Source organism: Neurospora hispaniola (genome assembly GCF_033458365.1).
Source record: "Neurospora hispaniola strain FGSC 10403 chromosome Unknown B0T23scaffold_8, whole genome shotgun sequence".
NCBI lineage: Eukaryota > Fungi > Ascomycota > Sordariomycetes > Sordariales > Sordariaceae > Neurospora > Neurospora hispaniola.
Window position 1 is genome coordinate 1,269,616 of NW_026944413.1, and position 22,822 is coordinate 1,292,437.

General features: G+C 51.4%; 7 protein-coding genes across 7 annotated transcripts; 4 read left to right on the forward strand and 3 right to left on the reverse strand.

The window, feature by feature from the left end:
• The first annotated feature begins 2,075 nt into the window (after positions 1-2,075).
• Positions 2,076-3,553, forward strand: B0T23DRAFT_231471 (Ca2+ regulator and membrane fusion protein Fig1-domain-containing protein). The gene is made up of 4 exons (XM_062833895.1): positions 2,076-2,238; positions 2,324-2,392; positions 2,453-2,780; positions 2,854-3,553. Exons 1-4 carry the CDS (start codon positions 2,208-2,210, stop codon positions 3,224-3,226), a joined length of 801 nt encoding a protein of 266 aa, XP_062689239.1. The 5' UTR covers positions 2,076-2,207; the 3' UTR covers positions 3,227-3,553.
• Positions 3,554-4,840: 1,287 nt separating this feature from the next.
• On the reverse strand, positions 4,841-8,436 carry B0T23DRAFT_365431 (N-acetyltransferase B complex non catalytic subunit-domain-containing protein; the record flags this gene model as incomplete). The annotated part of the gene is made up of 7 exons (XM_062836365.1): positions 8,134-8,436; positions 7,705-8,070; positions 7,558-7,647; positions 6,846-7,487; positions 5,942-6,788; positions 5,766-5,884; positions 4,841-5,698 (listed from the first exon to the last, which is right to left on the reverse strand). Exons 1-7 carry the CDS (start codon positions 8,275-8,277, stop codon positions 4,841-4,843), a joined length of 3,066 nt encoding a protein of 1,021 aa, XP_062689240.1. The 5' UTR covers positions 8,278-8,436.
• A 104-nt stretch (positions 8,437-8,540) lies between these two features.
• B0T23DRAFT_388201 (cytochrome c oxidase-assembly factor cox-23, mitochondrial) lies at positions 8,541-9,837 on the reverse strand. Its single transcript, XM_062837737.1, has 3 exons — positions 9,358-9,837; positions 9,121-9,256; positions 8,541-9,039 (listed from the first exon to the last, which is right to left on the reverse strand). The coding sequence occupies exons 1-3, from the start codon at positions 9,420-9,422 to the stop codon at positions 8,992-8,994; spliced, it is 249 nt and encodes an 82-aa protein (XP_062689241.1). The 5' UTR covers positions 9,423-9,837; the 3' UTR covers positions 8,541-8,991.
• A 620-nt stretch (positions 9,838-10,457) lies between these two features.
• Positions 10,458-10,954, reverse strand: B0T23DRAFT_231534 (uncharacterized protein). Its single transcript, XM_062833896.1, has 2 exons — positions 10,619-10,954; positions 10,458-10,524 (listed from the first exon to the last, which is right to left on the reverse strand). Exon 1 carries the CDS (start codon positions 10,887-10,889, stop codon positions 10,659-10,661), a length of 231 nt encoding a protein of 76 aa, XP_062689242.1. The 5' UTR covers positions 10,890-10,954; the 3' UTR covers positions 10,458-10,524; positions 10,619-10,658.
• Positions 10,955-11,380: 426 nt separating this feature from the next.
• B0T23DRAFT_345355 (glycosyl hydrolase family 76-domain-containing protein) lies at positions 11,381-13,790 on the forward strand. The gene is made up of 4 exons (XM_062835956.1): positions 11,381-12,011; positions 12,069-12,544; positions 12,606-12,851; positions 12,962-13,790. Exons 1-4 carry the CDS (start codon positions 11,855-11,857, stop codon positions 13,562-13,564), a joined length of 1,482 nt encoding a protein of 493 aa, XP_062689243.1. The 5' UTR covers positions 11,381-11,854; the 3' UTR covers positions 13,565-13,790.
• An 826-nt stretch (positions 13,791-14,616) lies between these two features.
• B0T23DRAFT_324599 (uncharacterized protein) lies at positions 14,617-16,977 on the forward strand (the record flags this gene model as incomplete). Its single annotated transcript, XM_062835440.1, has 1 exon — positions 14,617-16,977. The coding sequence occupies one exon, from the start codon at positions 14,617-14,619 to the stop codon at positions 16,975-16,977; it is 2,361 nt and encodes a 786-aa protein (XP_062689244.1).
• Positions 16,978-17,601: 624 nt separating this feature from the next.
• B0T23DRAFT_388207 (fungal-specific transcription factor domain-containing protein) lies at positions 17,602-20,899 on the forward strand. Its single transcript, XM_062837738.1, has 2 exons — positions 17,602-19,927; positions 20,012-20,899. The coding sequence occupies exons 1-2, from the start codon at positions 17,658-17,660 to the stop codon at positions 20,847-20,849; spliced, it is 3,108 nt and encodes a 1,035-aa protein (XP_062689245.1). The 5' UTR covers positions 17,602-17,657; the 3' UTR covers positions 20,850-20,899.
• The last annotated feature ends 1,923 nt before the right edge of the window (positions 20,900-22,822 follow it).

The window sequence follows — 22,822 nt, forward strand, 5'->3', positions numbered from 1 at the left end:
GTGTTGTAACTTACCTACACTACCTACAGTCAAAATAAATACATTGACAGATGATGTCGGCGTCCTTCATCAAGGTCACACAAAAGCCATGATCGGCAAATTGCCCTCGGCGGCACGTGTCAGGTACGGACGGGGCTTTGATGATCTCCGCGCGGTCGGGCGAAGCTTGGACAAAAGCTTGGGCCATGCTCCATTCGTTGCATTGAATTCCCAGCCTTCCGGTATACTGTCTCCTACAAGTTTTTCTTTTTCCGATCAGCTCTTTCGGGAGTTGGAAATTCTCAATTCCCAGCTGGAGGGTGAGCTGAAAGATCGGATGGAGCGAGGGAGGCCAGCCCATCCCAGCCTCGGGGAAGACTTGGAGTAGAAAAGATGAGACATCTTTACTTCAGTTGGTAGGTGTAAGCTGCCTGTGTGCAGTCAGTGAGTGCCTTTTTGAAGATGGACCGTGCGCCTCCGGTCTGTGGTCCTCTCTCTTTATGTAGCCGCCTTGCTGAGTGGAGTTCAGAGTTCAGACGAAACGGCGCCAAACTCAACACAGCGATTGCCCTGCCAAGAAAATGGAGCTTGGTCCCTCGTCGCATCCAATCCTTGGTCATCATCACTGCCACTGTCCGGACAACGGGCTCTGCCCAAGCTCCAAGTAAATAAAACCGGGAGGTTGGGGAAGACTGACGGAGACCCTTCCACTTGTCCAAGTGTGTGAGGCCGCTCCCAGCCAGTCATCATGGTACGTATCTCGACGTGCCTGACGTCGCAAGCAATACGGTACGGGCTCGATACAAGCAGGTACCGACCGACCGACCGGCCAAGTGAAAAAGCAGGGAATCGAATGGCTTCAGCACTTTGTCCACTTGCAAACGAGAATCCCAAAATAGGTAGTGTATGGTAGCGACCTAATGTCACTGCCCTGGCCAAGTGGGCTGGTGGGCTGTTTAGTTTTTGGAAGGTAGGTTTAGTTTGCAGTGAGAAATAGCGAGTGTAAACTGTGAAGACTTCCAACTGTTGCCCGGAAACCAGCCACCGCTTTTCCGCAACGAACGCGAGCGCGCTGCCTGTTGAGAGGCAGGTCGCCGGTCCCACTGAGCTGCACTCTTGCACAGGTCTCTTGTCTCACGCCGGCTTGTTCTCAACCCTTCGTTCCTGAGGTGCCCTCATTCACGGTCCTAAAGTCTTTTCCAAGCCAACGGGAAACCAACTGTACGTCACCCAATACACGATCCCTCTTTTCTCGATCGTGCATCCTTTTGGCCTTCTACCACCACCAGCCTGTCTTTCTGACCTCCACCGTTTGTGCCATACTAGCAGCTACAGCCCGGGCTACATACCTTTCAAGCTGCCGTGTACCTGACCTTCACCGAAGCGGGGATCCCATACCTCTACCCTACTTAGCTTGGTTCCTTCCAAGCAGCACGGGGAGTGAGAAAAAAAAAATAAACCCTTGGATTCAGGTCCGGTCGTGGTGCCTTGCAGATTCATCCTGCAGCATTGATTCACCTACCTAGTGAGACAAGGGAAAAAAAACAAGGGACAGAATCCAAAGGGACGAAAGGTCGAACCTTGTGCCTGGCCCCTTGCCTGTTTCTGTTTAGGTCCAGTCCGCCTGCTTTCTTGCTTTTGCATCTGGCAGGAACCTGAACACACAGTCTTCTGCGTCCCCTCCACCAACCAACCCACTGCGGTGCCTGCCAATCCATACCTACCTACATTCTCACACATACACCTGCTCAACTTGTTGCGCATTCCCGCATTCCTCAGCTACCTACGCGCCCAAACAAGCACACCAAGAGACGAGACGAAACGGATACCAACAATTCAAGACAAGGAAACACGTGGGGAAAAACGAAGACTTCTGGACTGCTTCGCGCATTCCAAGGACCCCATCCGACCAACTACCTACGACTTGTACCTCACCCAGCAAGTGAGGTAGACCGCCTTCCATTCCAGCAAGCGAGACATCGTTTTACGGCGCGACCCTTCTCCAAGTTGACAACGACGAATTCGAAAAGAATCCAAACGACGTATTAGCCTTGAGGGCAATCTTGTTACTCTCGGCCATAGCGCAAAACGTCCCCAACCGTCCCTCTGGCGCAAACCTCGCGGAGGGCGGGTGTGGGTACCAGGCGCGGTATCTATACTAACGAAAGGGAAGAAGGGATTCGGGATAAAAAAAAAGCTAAACAAGGAATCAACATACATACAACAAGATGGCTAGCGGGTTCCAATTAGGGTGGTACCGTATGTCTTCCTCTCTTCCATATTCCCCTTCCTCAGACATGTTGTAGGCAACGGAATGAGCTAACACTATGATGATGAACTCCAGGGTGGCTACCGTTCCTGGGATATCACCACGTCTTGATGATTCTCATTATGATCACGATTATTCTACTATGTAAGGAAAATCCCGTCTGTTTTCCTAAATAGAAAATCAAAACTAACACACCGTACACAGCCCTTCTCCTAGCAGGCTGCTCGTCCTCATCACCCGTCATCCCTGATATCTTTTTGTTGTCGCTCTACTACGAAAACTACCAAGCCATCCCCGACACCTCGCAGGTGCACTACGACGTCACCACCGCCATCGCCAACATTGTGGACGGCGCCCGTCTCCAGGCGCGCGTTGGCTTCTTTGGCATCTGCGTTAATCCCGATGGCGGGTCGTGGTTGTGCAGCAACAATGCGACAACGCTAGCGAACGAGATCTCGGTTGATCAGGATCCTTTGAATCTAGTCTGGTTGGCTGCGCAGTTCAAGGATATGATTGTCTTTCCATACTTGATGTAAGAACCAAATTTCGACTGTGCTTTTGTCGCGACACGAGCAGACATGCTAACAAGGGATACAAAAACACAGCATCATCGCAATCATCTTCGCCTTCGTTTGCCTCCTCCTCCTCGCCACCTTCCCCGGCTGGCACGAAGAGGAAGACTCGGAGGGTTCCGAGCGCGAGGTCAAACCTTTCCCTTCGCGGCCCGTCAGCCAGGTCGCCCTCGTCATCATCTTCATCGCGACCATTTTTGTCTTGGTCTCGGTGCTGTGGCAGCATACGGCGTCGGTGGCGGCATCCGTCATCGCTCAGGACTTTGGCAACGGGAGCGTCATGGCCGGCGTGGGCAGCTCGGCCATGGTGTTGGGCTGGTTCAGCTTCACGCTGTTGATCATTGTCACGATTGGTTTGCTGGTTATGATATTGAGTATGAGAGTCTTGAGCGAGCTCATGGCCTAAGGCCCGGTAGATTATAGGGTTTGAAGGGGGTTTGTTGTTGGACAAAAGGGGGGATGCGCATTTTCTTTTTTCGTTCTTCTCATCGCACTATATGGGAGGCTGGGCAAAGGCGCTGATAGAGATTTTCTCTTGTTTTTTCTTGTTCTACGTTTATGTTTTTTTTTTTTTTTTCTTGATTTCTTGCTTTCGCTTACGACGATACCTACAACCACCCACCACCACTGCAGCTTACACACACGCTCAACCACACATAAACACCATACAACAACACAACAACAACAACAGCAATCAACCTAACGGACATAAAACGACCCGAGACGAAAGAAAGGACGATCGAATGGGATCCATGGAATGGATGGGATTATGGAAGGATGAATGGATGAATGGATGGGATGAACATGAAGAAGAGACGAGAGGATAAAGGTATATAGACGGACGACCGTCTATCAAACGACAAGCAAATGATCAAGGAAGGGAGGGGACGAGCATGGATTGGGACTGACTGGTTTACGAAACCAACATGAATGTACCATTCCATTCGTCTGGCTGCCCAACCTTATATGACTGGGGGGGGTGGATTTTTATTCATGGTTCAGGATACCTGGAATGACGGAACTACCTCTAGGCGGGTTGTTCATATCACATGTATGATGTATGAAGGAAAGGAAGGAAAGGAAAGGAAGGAAATTGGCGGATATTTGGCTTTGTTTTTTTTGGTATTGTTTTGAAAGAATGGTCTTCTGCACTATTCACTCTGTGAGGTTTTTGAAGGATAAATTGAAATGTAAAAAAAATTCGATAAGGATTTTGGTTTGGTTTAGTTTGGTCGTAGAAACATTTTTCATCGTGAAGTGGCACGGCGATGATTGATGTTTGATCTAGTTTTATACTAATATACTAACGTTGAAAGGATGGTATCAATAGACTGAACTAGGTCTAGGCTTGGGATTGGACTTGGGTTTGGCCATGTTTGTTGGGCTTTTATGTTTCTGAGATCTGGAAGACCAGAGCGTAACGCTAATTTCTGTTTTGGCTTGAAACTTCATCGGAAATTGAACTGGAGCTACTTCTAGGTACTTAGTGGAAATCGCTTTGATGCAGGTTGAAATTCTTAGACTGTATTCATCCGACTGGAAATTCGGAGAGTGAGTAGTGATGTGCTAACTAAGTGACATGTGATGGGTAAAAGTCCAAGAAAGAAAGACTTGACCTAGTGGCCTGAAACATCGTTATATCTTGTAGTTATATTATCATTATAGGTATTCGTTTGAATAAAAAGGGGTCAAGTACCTCCTAGTCAATCCATATCTTTACTGGGTGCGCGAGTACCTAGGTAGTTGCATTGATTCTCGGCTTTGCATGTTTTGGATGAGCAAGGTGAAAAAACAAAAGCTCGAGGCAAAATGCGTCTAAACAATTCATTCCATTCCCTAGGTGGGTGAGCCCCTCCCTCCCTCCTACCTTTCAAGTTCCCAGGTAACAAACGATTCCCATCTCTTCAATTGTGCACTTCTTAAACCATACTTTTCTCTACCAAGAAATCTACCAATATATACATACCTATCTATCATCCTCCTACCACACCCCTCCCTACCTAAACTATACCAAACCCATTCACTCCATCCTCACCAACCCCCACCCCTTCACCCCCTGCCCCCAACTCTCCACCACCTTCCCAACCCACTCCTCCGCGCCCTCTCTTCCACCCACCACACTCTCCACCGCCTTCCTTACTTTTGCAGTCTCACCAGCTTCCCCTTCAGTAGTACCTTCAGCAGCACCAAAAGTCCAATCCAGCATCTTATCCAACCACCCTCCCCCGCCCAGCTGCTCCTTCAGCTTCTGTATATGTCCCTTCACCTCCGTGATGGTCTTGGCCGCCATGGCATCCAACGCCTTGAGTTCCGCCAACCCGTCCTTGTGCAGCGTGCTCTTACCGGAGCGATCGCGGGCCAGTTCGCGGTCGTTCCAGGCCTGGACAAAGGCGGCGCTGTGACGCATGGCCAGGGCAGTTTCGCGCACGTGCGAGAGGGTGTGCATGTCGGTTAGGGAGTAGAAGGTTTCGTCTACTCCGTTGGTGCTGTTGGTAGAAGAGGAGGAAGAGGAAGAGGAGGAAGTGAAGCGGGTGCGTAGCCCCGTGAAAGCGGTGCGGATGGACGAGGTGATGACGCTCATGGTCTCAGACGGGTAAGGGTCGGCGCGCGTGGTGGAGAGGGCGGTGAGCACGGCTGCGGAGAGGAGGGAGATGATGGTGTAGTAGGTTGCTTCGGGCGAGGTGAGCGCGGCGGGGGTGGTGGGACGGTGGATGAAGCTGGTGAGCGAGTTGTTGAGTTGGGAGAGCGTCTCGAAGGTGTAGGCGCGCTCTTTGATGGCCGCTTCGCTGGGCTTGTAAGGGCGGTGGTCCTTGGGCGGTTTGTGGTGGATTAGATCGAGGTATTGCTCGGAGAGGAAGGAGAGGTGAGCGCGCTCGTTCTGGCGGGAGGTTGTTAGCATTCGGGAAGAGCAGCGCAGGTGAGAGGGTTTGGAGAAAAAGTCTTACGGAAAGCTCGGGGCCGATACGAAGGAACTCCTGGATGGGAGGACCGTGGGGACTTTCGAGGTTGACGAATGAACCGTAGTCGGTTTTGTTGAGTAGGGTAGTTGTGTCGTCGATGTTTTCTGGGAATCAAGTTAGTTTTGCTTAGGGGAAGGAGATTGAATCAAGATCAAACGTACCAGTGAGTGCCAAATCGCCAATCTCACATTCGATCTTTCCGCCAAAAGCACGAGTTGCCCGTCGTTCTTCCACAATGGACATCATGAGCGTGCAGCTTCTCCGCAGCTTGCTGTCGAACTCGGTCATCTCCAGGATACTGCTGTAGCTCCCAGAGCTAAACGCGTCCCAAATCCGCAAGGGGCAGCTGCTGTGCAGACTGTTGTTGTAGTATGAACGCAGCGGCTCCATCAATGGGCGGGTGCCGGTAAACAGACCTGGCGACAAACTTGATATCCTGTCAAAGAAGAGAGGGCTGAGGGAGTCCTGGATTGTGCGCTTAACTTCCAGAGGGGTCCAAATCTGGTAGGCGTAGGAAGCGCATCCCAGGAGGAGGTAGAGTTGGGCCAGTAGGAGGCGCAGTGCGACATCACTAGGCGTAACCTTGAGCTGGGTGTCCAAGACGAGAACCGCCTGGAGGAACAGCGATGGGTTCACATCCCGCAGCGGTGCTGGAGCAACATCCGAAGTGCGAGGGTGCAAGCCAGAGAGCTTGAGGATCGAGTTGCCCATGACAAGGGCCAAGTCAATACGAGGATCCTTGTCGAGACGGGGGATTGCTGCCAACAGCTCCGAGTCATCGACTATCTGCTGGTATATTTGGGCGGCCTCGGTCACCACGCTCCTCAAGCAGCTCTCGCATGGTAGAGACGTAAGGGTGGAGCACAGACGGCATTGGTATGGCTTGTCCTGCTCTTGGCCGTCCACCACGGATGGGTTATGGGAGAGTGTTTGTGTGCAAGTGGTGAGCAGGTAGCGCAGCTTGCAGATTAGTGACTTGAGAATAACCTGACTAGACTTCTCAGACTTCTATGAAAAAGGTTAGTGTTACGTTGCCATGTCAAATGATACAAAAAGGGCACTCACCTCTTCCAGCATCTTGGGCAGGACTTCCTCCATGAGTCCCTTGACCTCCTCGAAGCTGAGCTCTGCGACAAAGTCCTTGACATCGTCAAACGCGGACAATTTGTCAAAGTAGCTGTCCAAATATAGGCCGATTTGAATAACTCTCGGGGTCACGCCCGAGTCGTTACCAGAGCTTCCTGGTACCTCAGGCTGGCGGAATGCGGTGTCGAGGAGGGCGAGAGCAATGTTCTTCTTGTACATGGCGGTGTTGGTCTTGAGCGCAATGAACTCTTTGAGGATGCTTTGCACCTCGCCCAGGGCAGTCTCCTGATCCTTGGACTTGCTGGCAGCCAAGGCGAACTTCTTCCACACCTTGTAGTCGCAGACGGAAAAGGTCGGTGTCACACCATCAAGGCCCAGTCTGAGAGCCTGACGGCAAAGGTCATAGATGCGGTCCCATTCGCCCCACGACTCATAGGCATTGAGGGCTTGGTAGAACAAGTCCTTGCGGCCCTCCTTGAGCTGGGCAAGAGGTCCCAGTTTGGGGCTCTGCATGCGGCTGATGAAGTCTTCTTTGGAGCCATGAGAGAGCATGACACGGTAGTAAAGAGAGATCTCCTCTTCTTGAAGCAGGCCTCGATCTTTCGACTCGACTTTCTCGGCCTAAAGCTGGGGTTAGGCACTTTCTGGCTGACAAAGTGTGAATGATGCAGGAGCTCTGGGCGCAACATACGTTTTCAGTGATATCAGCCGCCCTCTCAAGCTGCTTAACCACAAGAAGGCTATATACCTTTTTGCTGGCCTCACTGCACTGGGGGCTAACCTGGACATGTCAGCTGTGGGTACTGGTCCCTCAGGGCATAGCATAGCGAAGACTCACTGAAAGAAGGTAGGTGAGAGTAATGCTCCAGAACATGTATTGGCGGTCTCCCGAGTTGGCAAAGGCCTTGTCCAGCGTCGTGGCAATCTGCTGAGCGCTCACGAGATCCCAATACTCCAGGCATGACTGAAGACATTTCACGGCAAACTTGCTCTTAGGGTTCGCTTTCACCCAGCGGGCTCTGAGGGGACCCAGCGTCTCGGCATACTCGGTGTCGTAGAGATAGTCTCGCGCAGCCCACTCCAGCAGTTCAAGAGTGTCATAGTCGGGAACAGCCTTGGACTTGACGAGCTCGTCGATGGCGATCAGTGCCGTACACCTTTCACTGGTGCCATCGAGCTGTGACTCGGCGGCGATTCTGATAGCCTGATGAGAAGTGGTGAGTGACTGGGCTGATGAGTAGTGAGAGGCAGTTCATGAAGAGTCTACCTCGTAGTAAGGGTCCTTGAGAGTTTTGAAGCGCTTGTCGGCCAAACGAATGACGGTGTTCCAGTTGCTGTCAGTGAAGGCGGTCTGTAACTGGACGTCGACGCTGTTTTTGAGGGCTGGGCGCCCATATCGTCCATAAGACATTGTTGATGTTTGCTCAGGGTGCTTGCTTGCCTGATCTCGGCGTTGGATAAAAAAATTGTTGGTCAAAGAGAGAAAGGAGATTGGAAAGAAGGATCATAAAAAGAATGCTACCGTAGGCCACAGATTCGACCGGGTTGCACTGCACTTTTGTTGTTGACTTGGTGAGTTTGTCGATTCAGAAGGTTTTAAAGGTTGAGCTTGGCGTTGCCTTGAATGTGAGTGGCTCGTGCGACAGAGCGGGCGTGGTGCCTACCTACTGTACCCTCCTGTGTACTTTACAAGTAGAAGTACCTGATGTACAGTGATCGATCGAGACCGGGGACCCCGCCGTGACCGAGCTGAGTGGCTCGGGCCTCACCGTCAATATATACAGATAGGTTTATATCATATATACACTACTTGACCATCTTCACTTCGGCTTGCTTAGTTGATGTTTTACTTGACCATTTCTTTTGCCCCCTTTCTACGGTCACCATATCACCCATTTTTTTTCTCTATTCCCTCCCTGTCCTCGTTTGATGAACGATCAAACAGGTACTCCGCGTCTTCCGTAACCTAAACGCCTACCCATGCAAGTGCTTTACAAAGACTATTTATACAAGCGCAAAAAGCAATGTTGCCCACGTTGATCTTCCTCCTGTTGCTCAGATTTCTTTTTCTTCCTTGTAGCCGTGGTTGCTCAGATTATATCCTTCCATTGAAAAGTCCGGTAGCTCAGAAGAGCGCACCCGCTTTCCTCTTCTGTTCCCGCCTCCTTTCGATCTGTATCCCCAGTCGTCAACCCGTCAGCATCGAGATCTTGTACTTTTTCACCTCTCAATCCCGCAGCGGAGAAGTACTAACCCATTGCTTCTTGCATTCCCTGTACGCCTCAAAGTAGTCCGAGCACATGGTTCGGTCTCCTTGGTTGCGGTGCAGACACCGTATACTCCGCTGAGCGGCCTCCTGGCACGGATCAAGGTATTCGCTTCGGCTCTTTCTGTACGTATCCAACTTCGCGGTCAGCCATTCTATCCTCTCTTCTTCTTCTCTCTGAGACAGTCCGCGGTCATGCCGTGTGGTAGAGCGACCAGCACATACCCTTCAAACTTGGCCCTGGTCTCCTCGTTCCATGGCTCCTTGTTTTCGCTGCCAGCTTGCGCCATCCCGACTGTTTCCTTTGTATGTTTTGTTGTATCTTGACTCGGATGACGGTTTCTAGTAGGTATTTCGGCAACGGTCGAATCGAGGCAAGATATGGAAGTCGTTGATGGTTGGGTGCGCCCTGTCTCTCAGAGCAAGGATACGGATGTCGCGCAGCAAAGGGATCGGCACCGGAGTGGTTCTGGACTTGAAGTTAAGGTTGCAGAAAGTAAAATCGGACAAGTCGGCGTGGTTCGGGACAATGATGGAATTGGAAACTGACGCGCGCGCGCCGGCCGGCAACGGGAAGCCAAAGGTGTTATGCACAGACCATGCAACTCACCTCGGTGTGGGCTGTCATGGTGGGGTGAACTGCTTATCGCATGCAGTGGTCGACAAGATAAGGGTCTTCCTTTCACTTCCCTTGGCTCTGTAGCGACCCCAGAGTCCACTTGTCAGGGTTAGGGGTATACTCGAATCCCTGAATCATCTCGTGGAAATGAGCATGACACTCGACAACATTAGTCTGTCGATGACGGACAGAGAATGGGTATACTGGGTGATATGGCTTCCTCACTTTTACATATTCATATATTCTTTTACCTTCCAAAATTCTCTCGCAAAGAATCATGTCCGGGAGGAGTGTTCATCCGGTCCTCGTTCACCAACTTGTGTCGTGTACAAAGGTTATCGAGCCGTACTTGTATGTAAGAAGATGAAACTCATCAACGACTAGGTTGTTATGCTCAATATACATACGGCGCGGATAGCACTGGCGATTTTCAGTCCATTACCGTTAACTCTAGAATACGCCCATGTCTCTGTGATCAGATGATGATACACATGGCTATGTCCCTCAATGTATCGTCCAGACTCTTGTTCATAGCTGTCATGGCGACTACAAGTACGGACCATGAAGAGACATTGATGGTCCTCGCCTTGTATCGCCCGTCAATACTAGCCACCAATTCAGTTACCACGTCCACTTGAAGTTTCACGATGTTCTAGAATCGTGGAAAGATGTTGTTGGAAGCTAATGTTGACGAGAGCCTCACTTGGCAAAAGGGAGAGAAATGCGGGAGTAGCAGCAGAAGTGGGTCCTGTAAGGTCAAAAATACGAAGACGCTAGTAAGTTTCAGGGTTAGTTGACCATAATCCCGCCTGGTCGATGTCGCGCACGTTGAGGCGGAGTCTGAAGTGGGGGGAGGGGGTTTCGGACATTTTCCATTTCCCATTTCCCACTCAGCAGGAACAGGGTCTCACATGGGCCGATGAACACAACCTGACTTCCTTTGGAGACAAGCACCTGGCCGAGGCTCCCGCTGAGGGGGAGGGGAGAGAGGAAAAGGGTCTGAAAGGGGTGAAGGCGCCGTCAATAGGCAACCATCAGCGGCAACGAACGAAGAGAGATCAACAAAAGAAGTGGAAGAAACAAACAGGAAACAGGAACCGAATAAGTGGAATTTGATCATCGTGATGGGCAGTACCATAGAGCCTTGTTTGCATTGCCATGTATTCGATTGTTTCAATTGCTGTCACACTTTTTCAAATCTTCGTTTCGTGCAGTGACCTGATGCACAAAACTCAGGAACACAGTGACCTGACAGCCCGCCTGCAGTGAATGAGTCGGGAAAAAAAAAAAAAGGCTTGGATGGATCCCATGGCCGAAAAGGGACATCAAGGGAAGGGATTAATTGCACTTGCCCAGGACATTGCAGTAGGTAGGTACACTAGGGCGCGCATTGCATCCGTCCGATCCTTCCCATACTACATACCCCAGGCGCTGGCTTGGAACGGCTGTCCCTCTTATTGGACGCTTTTATAAGTGGAGCATATAATGTTCGCCCAATTCGTTCCCCTTTCTCTCGCAAACCAGCATCCCAGCCAATCCCTGCCCAGCATGAGCGCCCCTTTCGGCCCCCTTTGACGATGCACTCCAGATCCAGGCAACACGGTTTTTCCTTACGTCAGGTCAGCCCGGGGAGAACGAACTGGGGGGGGGGCGTCACTTGACGGGAACCTTCATGAGGAGCGAGGAGGAAAGGCTGAGGAGGAGACGGGGTGGTTGTTGTTGTTGTTGTTTTATTTTTCCTCTTCAGCCGTCAAACTGCTCGTTGGTCGCCATCATCGCCGCCATCATCGCCGCCGCCGCCCCGGACCACGACCATCTCAAATTACAGAGTGGAGGTCACAACCCATACAAGGCTACAGGGAGTTCCATCGATCCCGACCAACGCCAATCTGGGACCCCTTTGCCTTTCTTTCTGGCTTTCCCAACGCTTGTCCCTCGCTCACCAAATCAGCTTCCCCATGCATTTGTTTCTGTAAATCGGCATCTACCTTACGTACCTTCGCAAACATTCATACAATAATATCGATTTGAAAACGTCATATCATTGGTCGTGCAAACAAACGCGTGGATGGAATTGGAATAGGATCAAGTCTCAAACTCGCCATGCTTTTTACCACCAGGATTTCTGGCGTAGCACCGTTGCTGCTCGCTGCCGCAAGCAGTGTATACGGCGCAACAACAGAATCAACAACTACTACTACAACAACAACCACAACAACTACAGGACAGTCAACATTCGAGGTTGACCTGAACAAGACTGGTCAGTACCAACCCAGTTTTCTTCACCAGATGACAGGTAGCTAATCCCGGAGAACAGCATCCGTGAAATCCGCCGCAAAGACCATCGCAAAGCATCTGATATCATACTATACTGGCAACCAACCTGGGCAAACCATCGGTATTCTTCCTGGTCCCCCGCCCGATGGATCATACTACTGGTGGGAGGCTGGTGCCATGTGGGGGACCTTCATCGACTACTGGCATTACACTGGCGACAGCACATACAATGCCGTAACCCAGCAATCTATCGTCTTCCAAGCCGATGCGCCTCAGAACAGCTTCATGTCACCCAATTGGACTGCCTCTCTCGGTAACGATGACCAGGGCTTCTGGGGAATGTCTGCCATGCTCGCTGCCGAAGTCAACTTCCCTTTGGTCCCCGGCGAGGCTGATTGGCTTGAGATGGCCCAGGCCGTCTTCAACACGCAAGCTGCCCCCGACCGCCATGACGACGAATGCGGCGGAGGTTTGCGCTGGCAGATCTACCCCTCCAATGCTGGATATGATTACAAGGTAAGTTTAGGTTAGCCACGGGCATCACTTTGAGCTGCTACATGTGACTAACATGGCTCAGAATACCATCGCCAATGCCTGTTTCTTCAACCTCGGCGCAAGACTGGCACGCTATACCGACAACAGCACCTATTCCAAGTGGGCCGAAAAGACTTTCAACTGGATCAGGGACGTCGGTTACATCGATAAGAACTGGAACATCTACGACGGTGGTCATGTCCCTCAAAACTGCACAGACATCAACAAGGTCCAATGGTCAGCTAACGCAGCCATCATCATCCATGGTGTCGCCATCATGTACAATATGGTAAGCTTTTTTTTTTTTTTTTTTTTTTTTTTTTTTTTTTTTTTTTTTTTTTTTTTGCCAATGACCGAATACCCAGGACTTTGATAGCTAACATAGCCTCAACACCACAGACCGAAGATGCTGAACAGTGGGGAAAGCCCCTTAGTGGACTCGTCAACCGAACCCTCGAGTTCTTTTTCCCCAAGGGCATCTTGGTTGAACGCGCCTGCGAGCTCACGGACAGGCTCCTCTGCAACATCGACCAGCATTCCTTCAAGGGCTACCTCCTTCGCTCCTTGGCCACGGCCGCCCTCATGGCGCCTGATCTCGTTCGAGAGCCTATAGTCAAGGCCTTCAAGACCAACATCGAGGGTGTTATCGACAGCTGCCTGCCTGACGGCACATGCGGCTACCGTTGGAATGTCGGAAAGTACGACGGCGACGTGAGCAACGGCCCCGCCGGTCAGGAGATGAGCGCCCTTGCCGCCTTCACGACGTATCTGATCACGGAGGAGCACGAAGCCGTCAAGCCTCTGGTTACCAACAACACCGGTGGTCAGAGTCGCGGCAACCCCAATGCGGGAGAGACGCCCGCGACGGTCATGTCGATGTCGGAGCTTACCGAGAGAGACAAGGCGGGCGCAGGAGTGCTTACTGCCTTTGTGGTGTGCTCTATCCTGGGAACGTACTTCTTTTTGGCGACTGGAATAGGCGAGGTGAGAAGTCAGAACTAAGCAGGAGAAAACGTACAAACATGCCAAGCATTTATCTATTTTTTTTGCAAAAGGTGGCTGAGCGGTCACAATGGGCGTTGTATCCGAGATCAAGCCGGCAGTTTACATATACCATTTGTAGTTATCATCATTGCAGGCGTTTTCGGTAGCGGGTTGGGCTAGGTTTGGCTTATACAGAATTCAGACATTATACTTGTTCAATTGATCATGATCTTGAGAAATGTGCATGCTGAAGCAAGTAAATGATGACCAGAACCCAAAGAACCCAAACTTGAAACAACCGTAGCGGGAATATCGAAACCTACACACGAGGAGAGAACGTGCCTTAGGATCTCAACTTTGAAATGTCGACGTGGTTATGTGGGCGCGGCCTGTATGTACTCGGATGTTCTTCGATATTTCGGACTCCATTTTCCGTAAATATTGAAAGGGAAAACATCAGCAACAGCTTGTTCATCTTGTGTAAATACCTAGTAATCAACCAGTCACGTTCTACGACCGACCTCTGGCAGCTATCATGATGACGAAGAGTGACCAAGAAGAGGCTGATTATCATCTCTTGTCAAGTGGCCTGCTTCAATGCCTAGAGGTAGGTACCTACCCAGAATACTTACCATCGTTACCCGGCAACCACGGTAATTTCGATCTGAACTCGGGGTGACTGACAACCTTTCAAGTGGAAGAGCACCTGCTGGTGAATCGTCCACAAACCGGCAGGCAGACACCAAGTTGGTCGGCACTGGGAGACGCAGTACCTTCCACCTTCCCCCCTCCTTCCCGCTCTCACTCCTTCCATCCTCCATCTCCCCCCGTCACTACTCTACTTCCACACGGGTTATCCAAAACATCAACCTTCCACCAGCAACACCGCCTTGACGATTACATCAAGACAACTTCTCTCTCGCCAATTATCTTCTTGGCCTTTTGCCCACGAAGCCTTCTTTAACTCTTCCATCAGAGCCCTGAGAAGCACGAACCAGGCGCATCTCTCCATCCCCCAACATTCACCCAATCGTCACTCCCTCAAGCTGACCTCGCTCTTGATTCACATCATGGCCCCTTACGCGCCTGACTGGCTCACAGGTGCTGTGACGAAGAAAAAGAAGAAGCAGGTCGCCAAATCGCCTGAGGGCAAGATGTCGACACCTGACAGCAAGCCGAGCCAGAGCGTCAACGTTTCTGAGAAGAAAAAGAAGAAGAGTAAAGGTAAGAAGAAGGCTAAGGCTCGCGCTGAGAGCCCAGCCACTTCCGCAAGGGATGAGACCGTCGTCACCGTCGAAGAGATTGATGCTCAAGAGGAAGACATGGTCAAGATCAAGCAGGAGCCTGTAAGCCCGACTTTCCCCATGGCCATTGTCTTCCAAGAGGCCGTCGCACCTGATGGCTCTGTCGCAGACGAGCATTATTCGACTCCTTTGCAGTCGCCGGTCCCCGCAAAGTCCGGATTGACCAAGGAAAACGTCCCACTTCGTTCAGACAGTCACATCCCACTTCCGCGAAACCCTCTCTATGAGCATGCGAAGAGGTCCGCTTCACCCTCTCCAAGCTCCCAGCTTCAGGTCGGGAATCCTGCTGCCCTGATGACACTGGTCAACAACATCAATGCTAGAGATGAGAAGAATATCACTTCGCAAGCTAGGTCGCCTCACAAGCTCCAAAAGTTGACTCCCGTCCCGAACTACACTCTGGACCAGAACTTCCCGCCTACTTCGCCTCTCAACTCCAAGACTCCCGGACCGATGCCCAGGATGATGCAGTACGACTATTCGCCGAACAACTTTTCGCCCTCCAAATCGAACAAATGCACTCCGGTTCCGTTGCCGAAAATCAAGGGTTTTCCGGCTGCTCCCAAACTCGGCACTCCATTCAGGGCTGAAGTTGGAACAGAAGTCGATCCGCTCACTCCGGCTGACGTTGATGAGATTCTGGACCGCGTGATGGCAAAGAACGACAGCGACAACGAGCACGGAGATACCGAGATGCCCCACGCGGAAGAGCATGTCGTCGTCAGCCCTGCGGTTGGCAAAAATGGCGTTGCTAATGGTGAAGAGTCAGATGTTGAGATGACCACTATCATCGAGGATGAGCAGCACGGAGATTCAGCCGCTGAGACTGCTCCAAGAAAGAGCAAAAAGTCCAAAAAAGACAAGAAGCGGCGCTTTGAAGAATCCAACGCCTTGGACAACGATGAGTCCATCGCCGTCTCCGCTTCTAAGAAGGCGAAGAAAACCAAACATAAGAAGGACAAGAAGAAGAGTGTCGAGGAGGAGCACGGGAACGCCATGGACCTCGATGTAACTACACCAGTTGACGATACCACGATGGTTGGCGAGACCACGCAAGCCGAGGTGGACTTGCAACTCATGCAGCTTAACGACGCTGAGTACCGCGGTGCTCCTGAGACTGTTTCGGCACCCAAAGATATGAAGGAGCTCATTGCTGAGCGTGAAGTTACGGAGATCGTCAATAAGCCCGCCTCTACTCTCAAGAAGAAGAAGAGCAAGAAGGGCCGCAAGGCTAAGAAGACCCAAGACGAGGTTGAGGAGCACCAGATCATCGATATCGACGAGGTTGTCGCTCCCAACATCTATGTCACCCACCCTGAGCAGTCCACGAAGGGTGACCAGGTTGCCGATACAGTTGCTGCGACCCAGTCTTCGCCCGCACCTGAAGCACAAGTGACCAAGAAAGACGGCAAGGAAGAGGGGGTTTCCACCGAACCGAAGCCTCAGGAGCCAGAGATCGAGCCCGAGCAGGAGGACACCGCCGCGACCATGACCGCCTCCAACGTCGCCGCTACCATGACCACCAATCCGCTGCTCGCCATTGCCAAGCAAGTAGTCAAGTTCAACAACAATCTCTCCTTTCAATCCGAAACCTTCCAAGGTGAATTGTTCACCATCAAACAGAACCTCGCCGCCCTGGAGCAGCGCATTGAAGCCAACGAGCTCCGTGCCTCTATACGCCAGGACATTTTGTTCAATGCCCTGAAACGGATTTCGATGGACGTCAACAAGCTCAGCACCCTCAAGGTCAGAGGTGAAGCCCAGGTTAAGGCCGACCACAATGGCCACCACAGCAACGGCAGCCCTGATTCTTCGCCCATTGGTCTGGCTCGCTCAGTCCGCGCTACGACCGTTGGTCCTCGGGGATCTGTTCACAGCGTCACGCCGATTCCGCTTCCCAAGCTTGGGAAGAGGGCCGTCAGTAGCCATCATCGTGAGACGCCGGCTTCGGGTACTGGTGCTGCTAAGGTTGCCGGCACTGCTGCCATCGCGGAGGCTCGCAAAAATCAGGATAAGTTGCTGAAGGGTTTCACGGAGGATTTGAATGCCGCAAAGGATGCGAAGACGGCGGAGATCAAGGGACGGTTGTGCGTCAAGTATGCTGATGATTTGTTCAAGATGTTTTGAAGAAGGACATCAGGTCAAAGCTGAATCAGGGAGGATCTGGTTTTTCTGGGTGCTTCGATTTGTCTTCTTGCTTGTCGGAATTTTGTAAAGGATTGGATGGATGCGTGGATGTCTGCATGCATGGAGTTTGTATGGGCTTCCTTTGGAGTTCATGATACCCTGGTTGCTTTCAAGTCATTTGCTTTTGTTGCTGGCTTTGGTAAAGGGGTTCACAAAGAGATGTGGGAAAGTCAACACGGAATTGTTTGAAGGAGAGATGAGAAAGAAGGGATATTGATCATGGATGGAGATACCAAGCAGAAGGATGGAATTGTACCTATTTGGTCCATGAGCTTCGGTCAGGTAGCTATTTGCTCTCCTTTCCAACTGTGGATTAACAAATTGCATTCATAGGTAGAAAGAGACAGAAGCACAGACAGACAATTGTCAGTGGTAGAGAACAAAGAAAAATACTGAGAATTACATCAGACAAGTGCTGTTGTTGTCGTTGTTGTTGTCGTTGTTGTTGTTGTTATGATGGTTGTTCAAGTGCAACCTGTCTTCAGTAGCCCTCAAAGAGGAGAGCATGCACTAACTCCACATTCTTGGCGCCATTTCCACTTCTAGAAACCAACCAGTTTGATGGAATCCACCACCAACACAACCACAAAAGGCGCTGAACATAGCCACACATCAATGGGATGAGGCCCTGGGAATCGGGACCTGGATCGATGGAAGCTCGAGTTGCCTCCCCCGTCTCCTCCGACCACGGACACGGCCTCCTACCGTCCCCGCGCCCGCGCGTGGCCAACGCCTGTGACGTCTGCAAACGCCGCAAAGTCAAGTGCAACGGCGCCACGCCATGCGGTTACTGTGTGAGCCGGAAACATCCTTCGTTGTGCCTTTATTCGCCTCCGAGACAACGGAGGGCGAGGGTGAGGGCGAGCAGGTTGACGGGAGTACAGGAGGGGGAACAGGGAGGACAGGAAGGACATCAAGAGCCATCTGAAGCAGATGGAGGAGGTGGTGCGCATTCGACGGTATCACCACAGCCATCATGCTCATCTCGGGGGGGTCATGCTGTTCATCCAGCACCAGCGGCCTCCACTTCACAAGCCCGGGCCTCGAGCAGAAGCAGCAACAGCAGCAGCAGCAAAGAGACGTCACCGGTCGTGGCAAAAGAGTCGGAAATTCCAAGCCGGAGATCTCTGCCAGAGACAGTCACTGGAGGCAGCGTAGTAGGCAACGTAGGGCAGTCACAGTCACAGTCACAGTCACAGTCACAGTCACGGCAGGGGCGGCAGCATCAAGAGAACCAGCACGATGTTGTTCAACAACAACAACAGGAAGGACAGCAAGAAGAACAAGAGCAACAACAACCACGAGAACCTGGTCCAGGGGCAGAAGCCCACAATGAAGAAACCGAAGTCCCCCGCGAAGGCCGTCTCCTCGTCGACCCTCAAGGGAAACTCATCTTCATCGGCGACTGCGCCCCGCTCTCCTTCTTCCGCACCGTCCAGAGGCTGATCACGTCGCGCATTGATCCCGATGCCTTTGCGCCTGAGAATAGCGGGTACTCGGCTTTGGAGAACAACAATGCTGCGTATTACCCTAGGGCATCTGGTGCTGCTGCTGCTGGTGTTTTTCCTGGTGGTGATGGTGGATATGGTGGCATTGGTCGTAGTGGTGGTGGTGGTGGATATAGTGGTGGTGGGCGTGGACCTCCTCTCGTCCAAACCTCCATCATTGAATCGGCTGTTACGGCGTACTTTCAAAGCACGGCCGGGCTCATTGATATCTTTGATGATCAGGCGCAGCAGCCGAGGCAGTTGATTGAGGATATTACTTCTTGGGCGGTGCAACTTGGTCGATCAAGGACGGGGATGGGGGCGAGCGAGGAGGAGGAGGAGGGGACGTTCATGGGAGCTGGAGGAACTGGAGGCGTACCACCCGGAGGAGACGCCACTTCGGCCGTCTTCTACCTCGTCCTCGCCATTGGGCTGCTTTTCCAAAAGACCATCACCAACATATCATCTTCTTCCCCCCGGTCTGAGCCGTCAGGAGTGCCGGAATTCTCCATCCCCGAATCCGAAAGCATCGCCCAAGCCTACTTCGATCACGCCCGCGACCTCGCCTTCGCCAACCTAAGCGGCAACCTCGGCCTAGCCTCGGTGCAGTCCTTCTTGCTCATCACGCTCTACATGCTAGGGGCGTGCCAGATCAACGGGGCGTTCATCTTCTTTGGCATCGCCGCGCGCTCGGCCTTCAGCATCGGAATTCATCGCACCGAGGTTAATGCACGCTTCAGTCCCGAGATTCACCGCCAGCGCGACCGGCTGTGGAAGAGCCTGCGTGTGGTGGACCTGTTCCTTAGCACGTCCATGGGCCGACCACCCGCGACCAGCGACGTTGACTGCACGGTGCTATACCACGCCGTGGACGGCGAAGGGAGGGAGCAGACGGATCCGGATTTCAGTGGGGACTATCTGCTGAACGGGTCGGCGCAGATCTTTTTGATCATTGAGGGAATCGTGTTGGAGGTGTACTCGCGGCGAAAAATCTCGCCGCAGCTGACGGAGGGTATCTCGAGGGAGCTGAGGGAGTGGTCAGCTAGGTGGTTGCAAAGGCTGAAGCGGGTGATTGATGAGGAGCGACCACGGCCAAGCCCGAGACAGACGCCGCTACTGACGGCAGCGGGGTCGGAGGCAATGGCTGTTAATGGAGCTTGTCAGGTGCTTGCCTCGTATTATTATGCAGTGATTCTGGTGTCGAGGCCGTTCCTCATGGTTGAACTGAGGCGAAGGCTGGCCGAGGGGTATCCGGCGGAAGCATTCACAGCAAGAGATGGGCTGGTGACATCGGGCAAATCCAAACTTGCGGATGCTTGCATTGATGCTGCTAGTTTGATGGTTGATCCTATCCAGGATCTGATTGAAAGAGGTTTGATGGCTCGGCGGGCGCCCGTGATTGTGTAAGTTTCCGTATGATTTCTCCAACCTCTTCGGCCCTTGCTCCCTTGTATCATTTGCTCTTATGTATCTTAACCCCCATCTAGGTCATGGCTCTTTGCCTCTTCGCTTGTTTTGGGCCTAGGCCTCCTGGGAGGCTTTGGTCGTATCATCGAAAAGTACTGCCGTGCCTCCATCGCAGCGCTGGAGTATTTTGCCGAAGCCGATGCTCACGCCGTGCAGTACTCACTTATCGCCAAGTCCCTGCTCAACACGGCCTTGGCCTATTTAGAAAAGAGGGAGATGCAAGACCGACTTCGAAGAACGGAAAGCTCTTCTCAACTATTTGGTCTTATACCTCGTCGAAACTCCGGGGACAACACTACAAATGAGAACCACAACATCATCAACGGCCACGAAGATCTCAGAGACACCTCCCTCACTTCCCATCAACATCAATACGACCAACAATCCCACTATCAACGAAGCATCCAGCACACCAACCCCTCAGTAGGAGGACAATTCGGCGGTGGTAGTACTCACACACAACAACAACCACCACCTAAACCTTCATCATATCACATCGGAACACACCACAACTCGCACAATCATCACAATTCCCTCCACCACCACCATCATCATCATCATCCCCACCATCCCCATGCCCATGCCCATGCACACACACCATCATCTACCGCCTTCTCCCCCGTCGTCAGCCGCTTCAACAGCAACAACAGCATGAATCACCACTTTGACTTTTTCGGACACGAATCAACATCAACAGCAACCACTTTTCTCGGCATGACCGAGTCCCTTCCTCGCACGCCCGAGTTCTCTATCATGGGCGGCTCGCTGGACTCGGATGCGGATCAGACGTTTGGAGCGCTCAATCTGTTTCCGTTGTTGGAGACGGATGGGCATATTGATTTGGCTAATTACTTTTGATTCTTTTTTTCTTTTTTTCTTTTTTTCTTTTTTTCTTTTTTTCTTTTTTTTTCTCTGTTGTGCGGCCGGAGAGTCCAATGAAGAAGAAGATGAAGAAGAAGAAGAAGAAAAAGAATCAAAATCTTTCGATGAAACCAATCGGGGTTGTGAGGGGAGGGATTGTGCATCTTCCGTTCCGAGCTGGTGCTCTACTAGAATAGGACACACACAAAATAAACGAACGAACGAACGAACGAACGAACTGTTGACGCTTCACTCGGGATATTTGTGATATTGGCTGACTGGTTCGTCGTGATACCTACTTTACTTCCGTAGTGCTGGATCTCTCCCTCTCTCTGTTTCGAGATTGCTACCTGAAGCGGGAGCGGGAGCGGGTGGATACATGCGTTTGGCACGGGCAGATGACACAGCCAGCGGTTGTATAATGACACGGCGGCAGTGGCAGTAGGTAAATACAAGGTAATTTGATACAGACGGACGGACGGATGGGATGCTGTACCCGATGAGATGATGGGTTGAGCATTGACAGATAGCTTGCTTCTCTTGGGGATCTTTCTCTTGTTGCACCTAATTGATTCCCGTCTGCAACAACGGGGATTGAGTGAAATGAGACTAGGCATTTTATGTCACCATCATTGAACCCATCCTTATCCTGGGTACTGTAAGTATCAGATAGGTAGGCGAATGGTTGTAAGAAAAACAAACCGAATACATAACGTTACATACCTTGGATACACGCATTCACCTATTGAACCATCTCTTGAACCTTATAAATTCGAGGCAGTGTCTAAATGGAACGAATCTCTAATGGACTCTGTCCGATGCGATCCAGATCTTTTGTAGCCCCCGGCATAGTTTTGTCGCGGCCTTTTCTCAAACTACGCAAGCCGTGTTGGACAGTCCATGGTCGTCGGTTCATCATTACGACCACTTCGGTAAATCAAATCGGAGAATGCAAAACATGGATGAAGAAGGCGGAACAGGATCATCCCTTCTAGTAGAAGGACCTCTTGCAGAAATTTAGATAACAACAACAGCAACAACAATGACATCCTCTTGTACCCTTTTTCCAGATTCCCGGCTTACTCTATACGGTATACCTCTGATTGATACTGCGCAAATCTTCTTCAGCACTTTCTGTTTATGCTTTCCAGGCTGAACAGCACCTCTTTTACAAAACGGCTTTTCGACTATTCTGGTTAGTAAACACCGTAATGTCCTGAGTGCCCGTTCATGGTTGATCTTGTGGCAGTGGTGTGGTACGTCGATCACCCCCTTTTTTTCTTAATGCCCCCGGCCGTTGTTGTGGATGAGGAGGACCGGTATAATGCTTGGGGTGGGGCGTAATTCTCGTTGACGACGTGAGGAAACCCCCCTTATATTGCAACTATCTTGAGGGATTTATCGTGTGTGCAAAAATCATCTCTCATTCGTTTGCTTGGTTGAGTGGTGAAAAAATAAAGATGTCGGTCCCTTGGACTTGTCGTCTTCTTGGCCGACTTGGCTTTGGACTTGGCTTTGTGGGGGAGGCGGAAGGAAAAGCGGGTTCACCTAGAGTGGGACGATGGATGGATGCACTAACTGACTCGCTTAGTAGCTCATATGTAAAGCTGTTAGGAATACTAGTCCACTTCTAAGAACAGCCGTTGTCACCCTGGAAATGCTTATCTGGGGTTTTCCCACGGCTACCGAACCAAGAAGACCGTTTGCAATTAAAAATCATTTTCATCTCTCTGAATATGTCCCATCCAGAGATGGCGGATGAAGGAGCTCCAGAAAGCGCAACAGATTTTGTTTCAGAAATTGTTAACGATAATGATCTGATCGGCGGTGTGGATATGGCAACTTATCAAGTCGAGTGGCTCTCAGTCTCCAACGATCCCCATCCATCTTCCTTGGAAGAGGATAGAAAAAGGTGCTGACAGGAACAGGAAATCGAAGGGTTAAAGCACCACGATATGACAGATCAACAA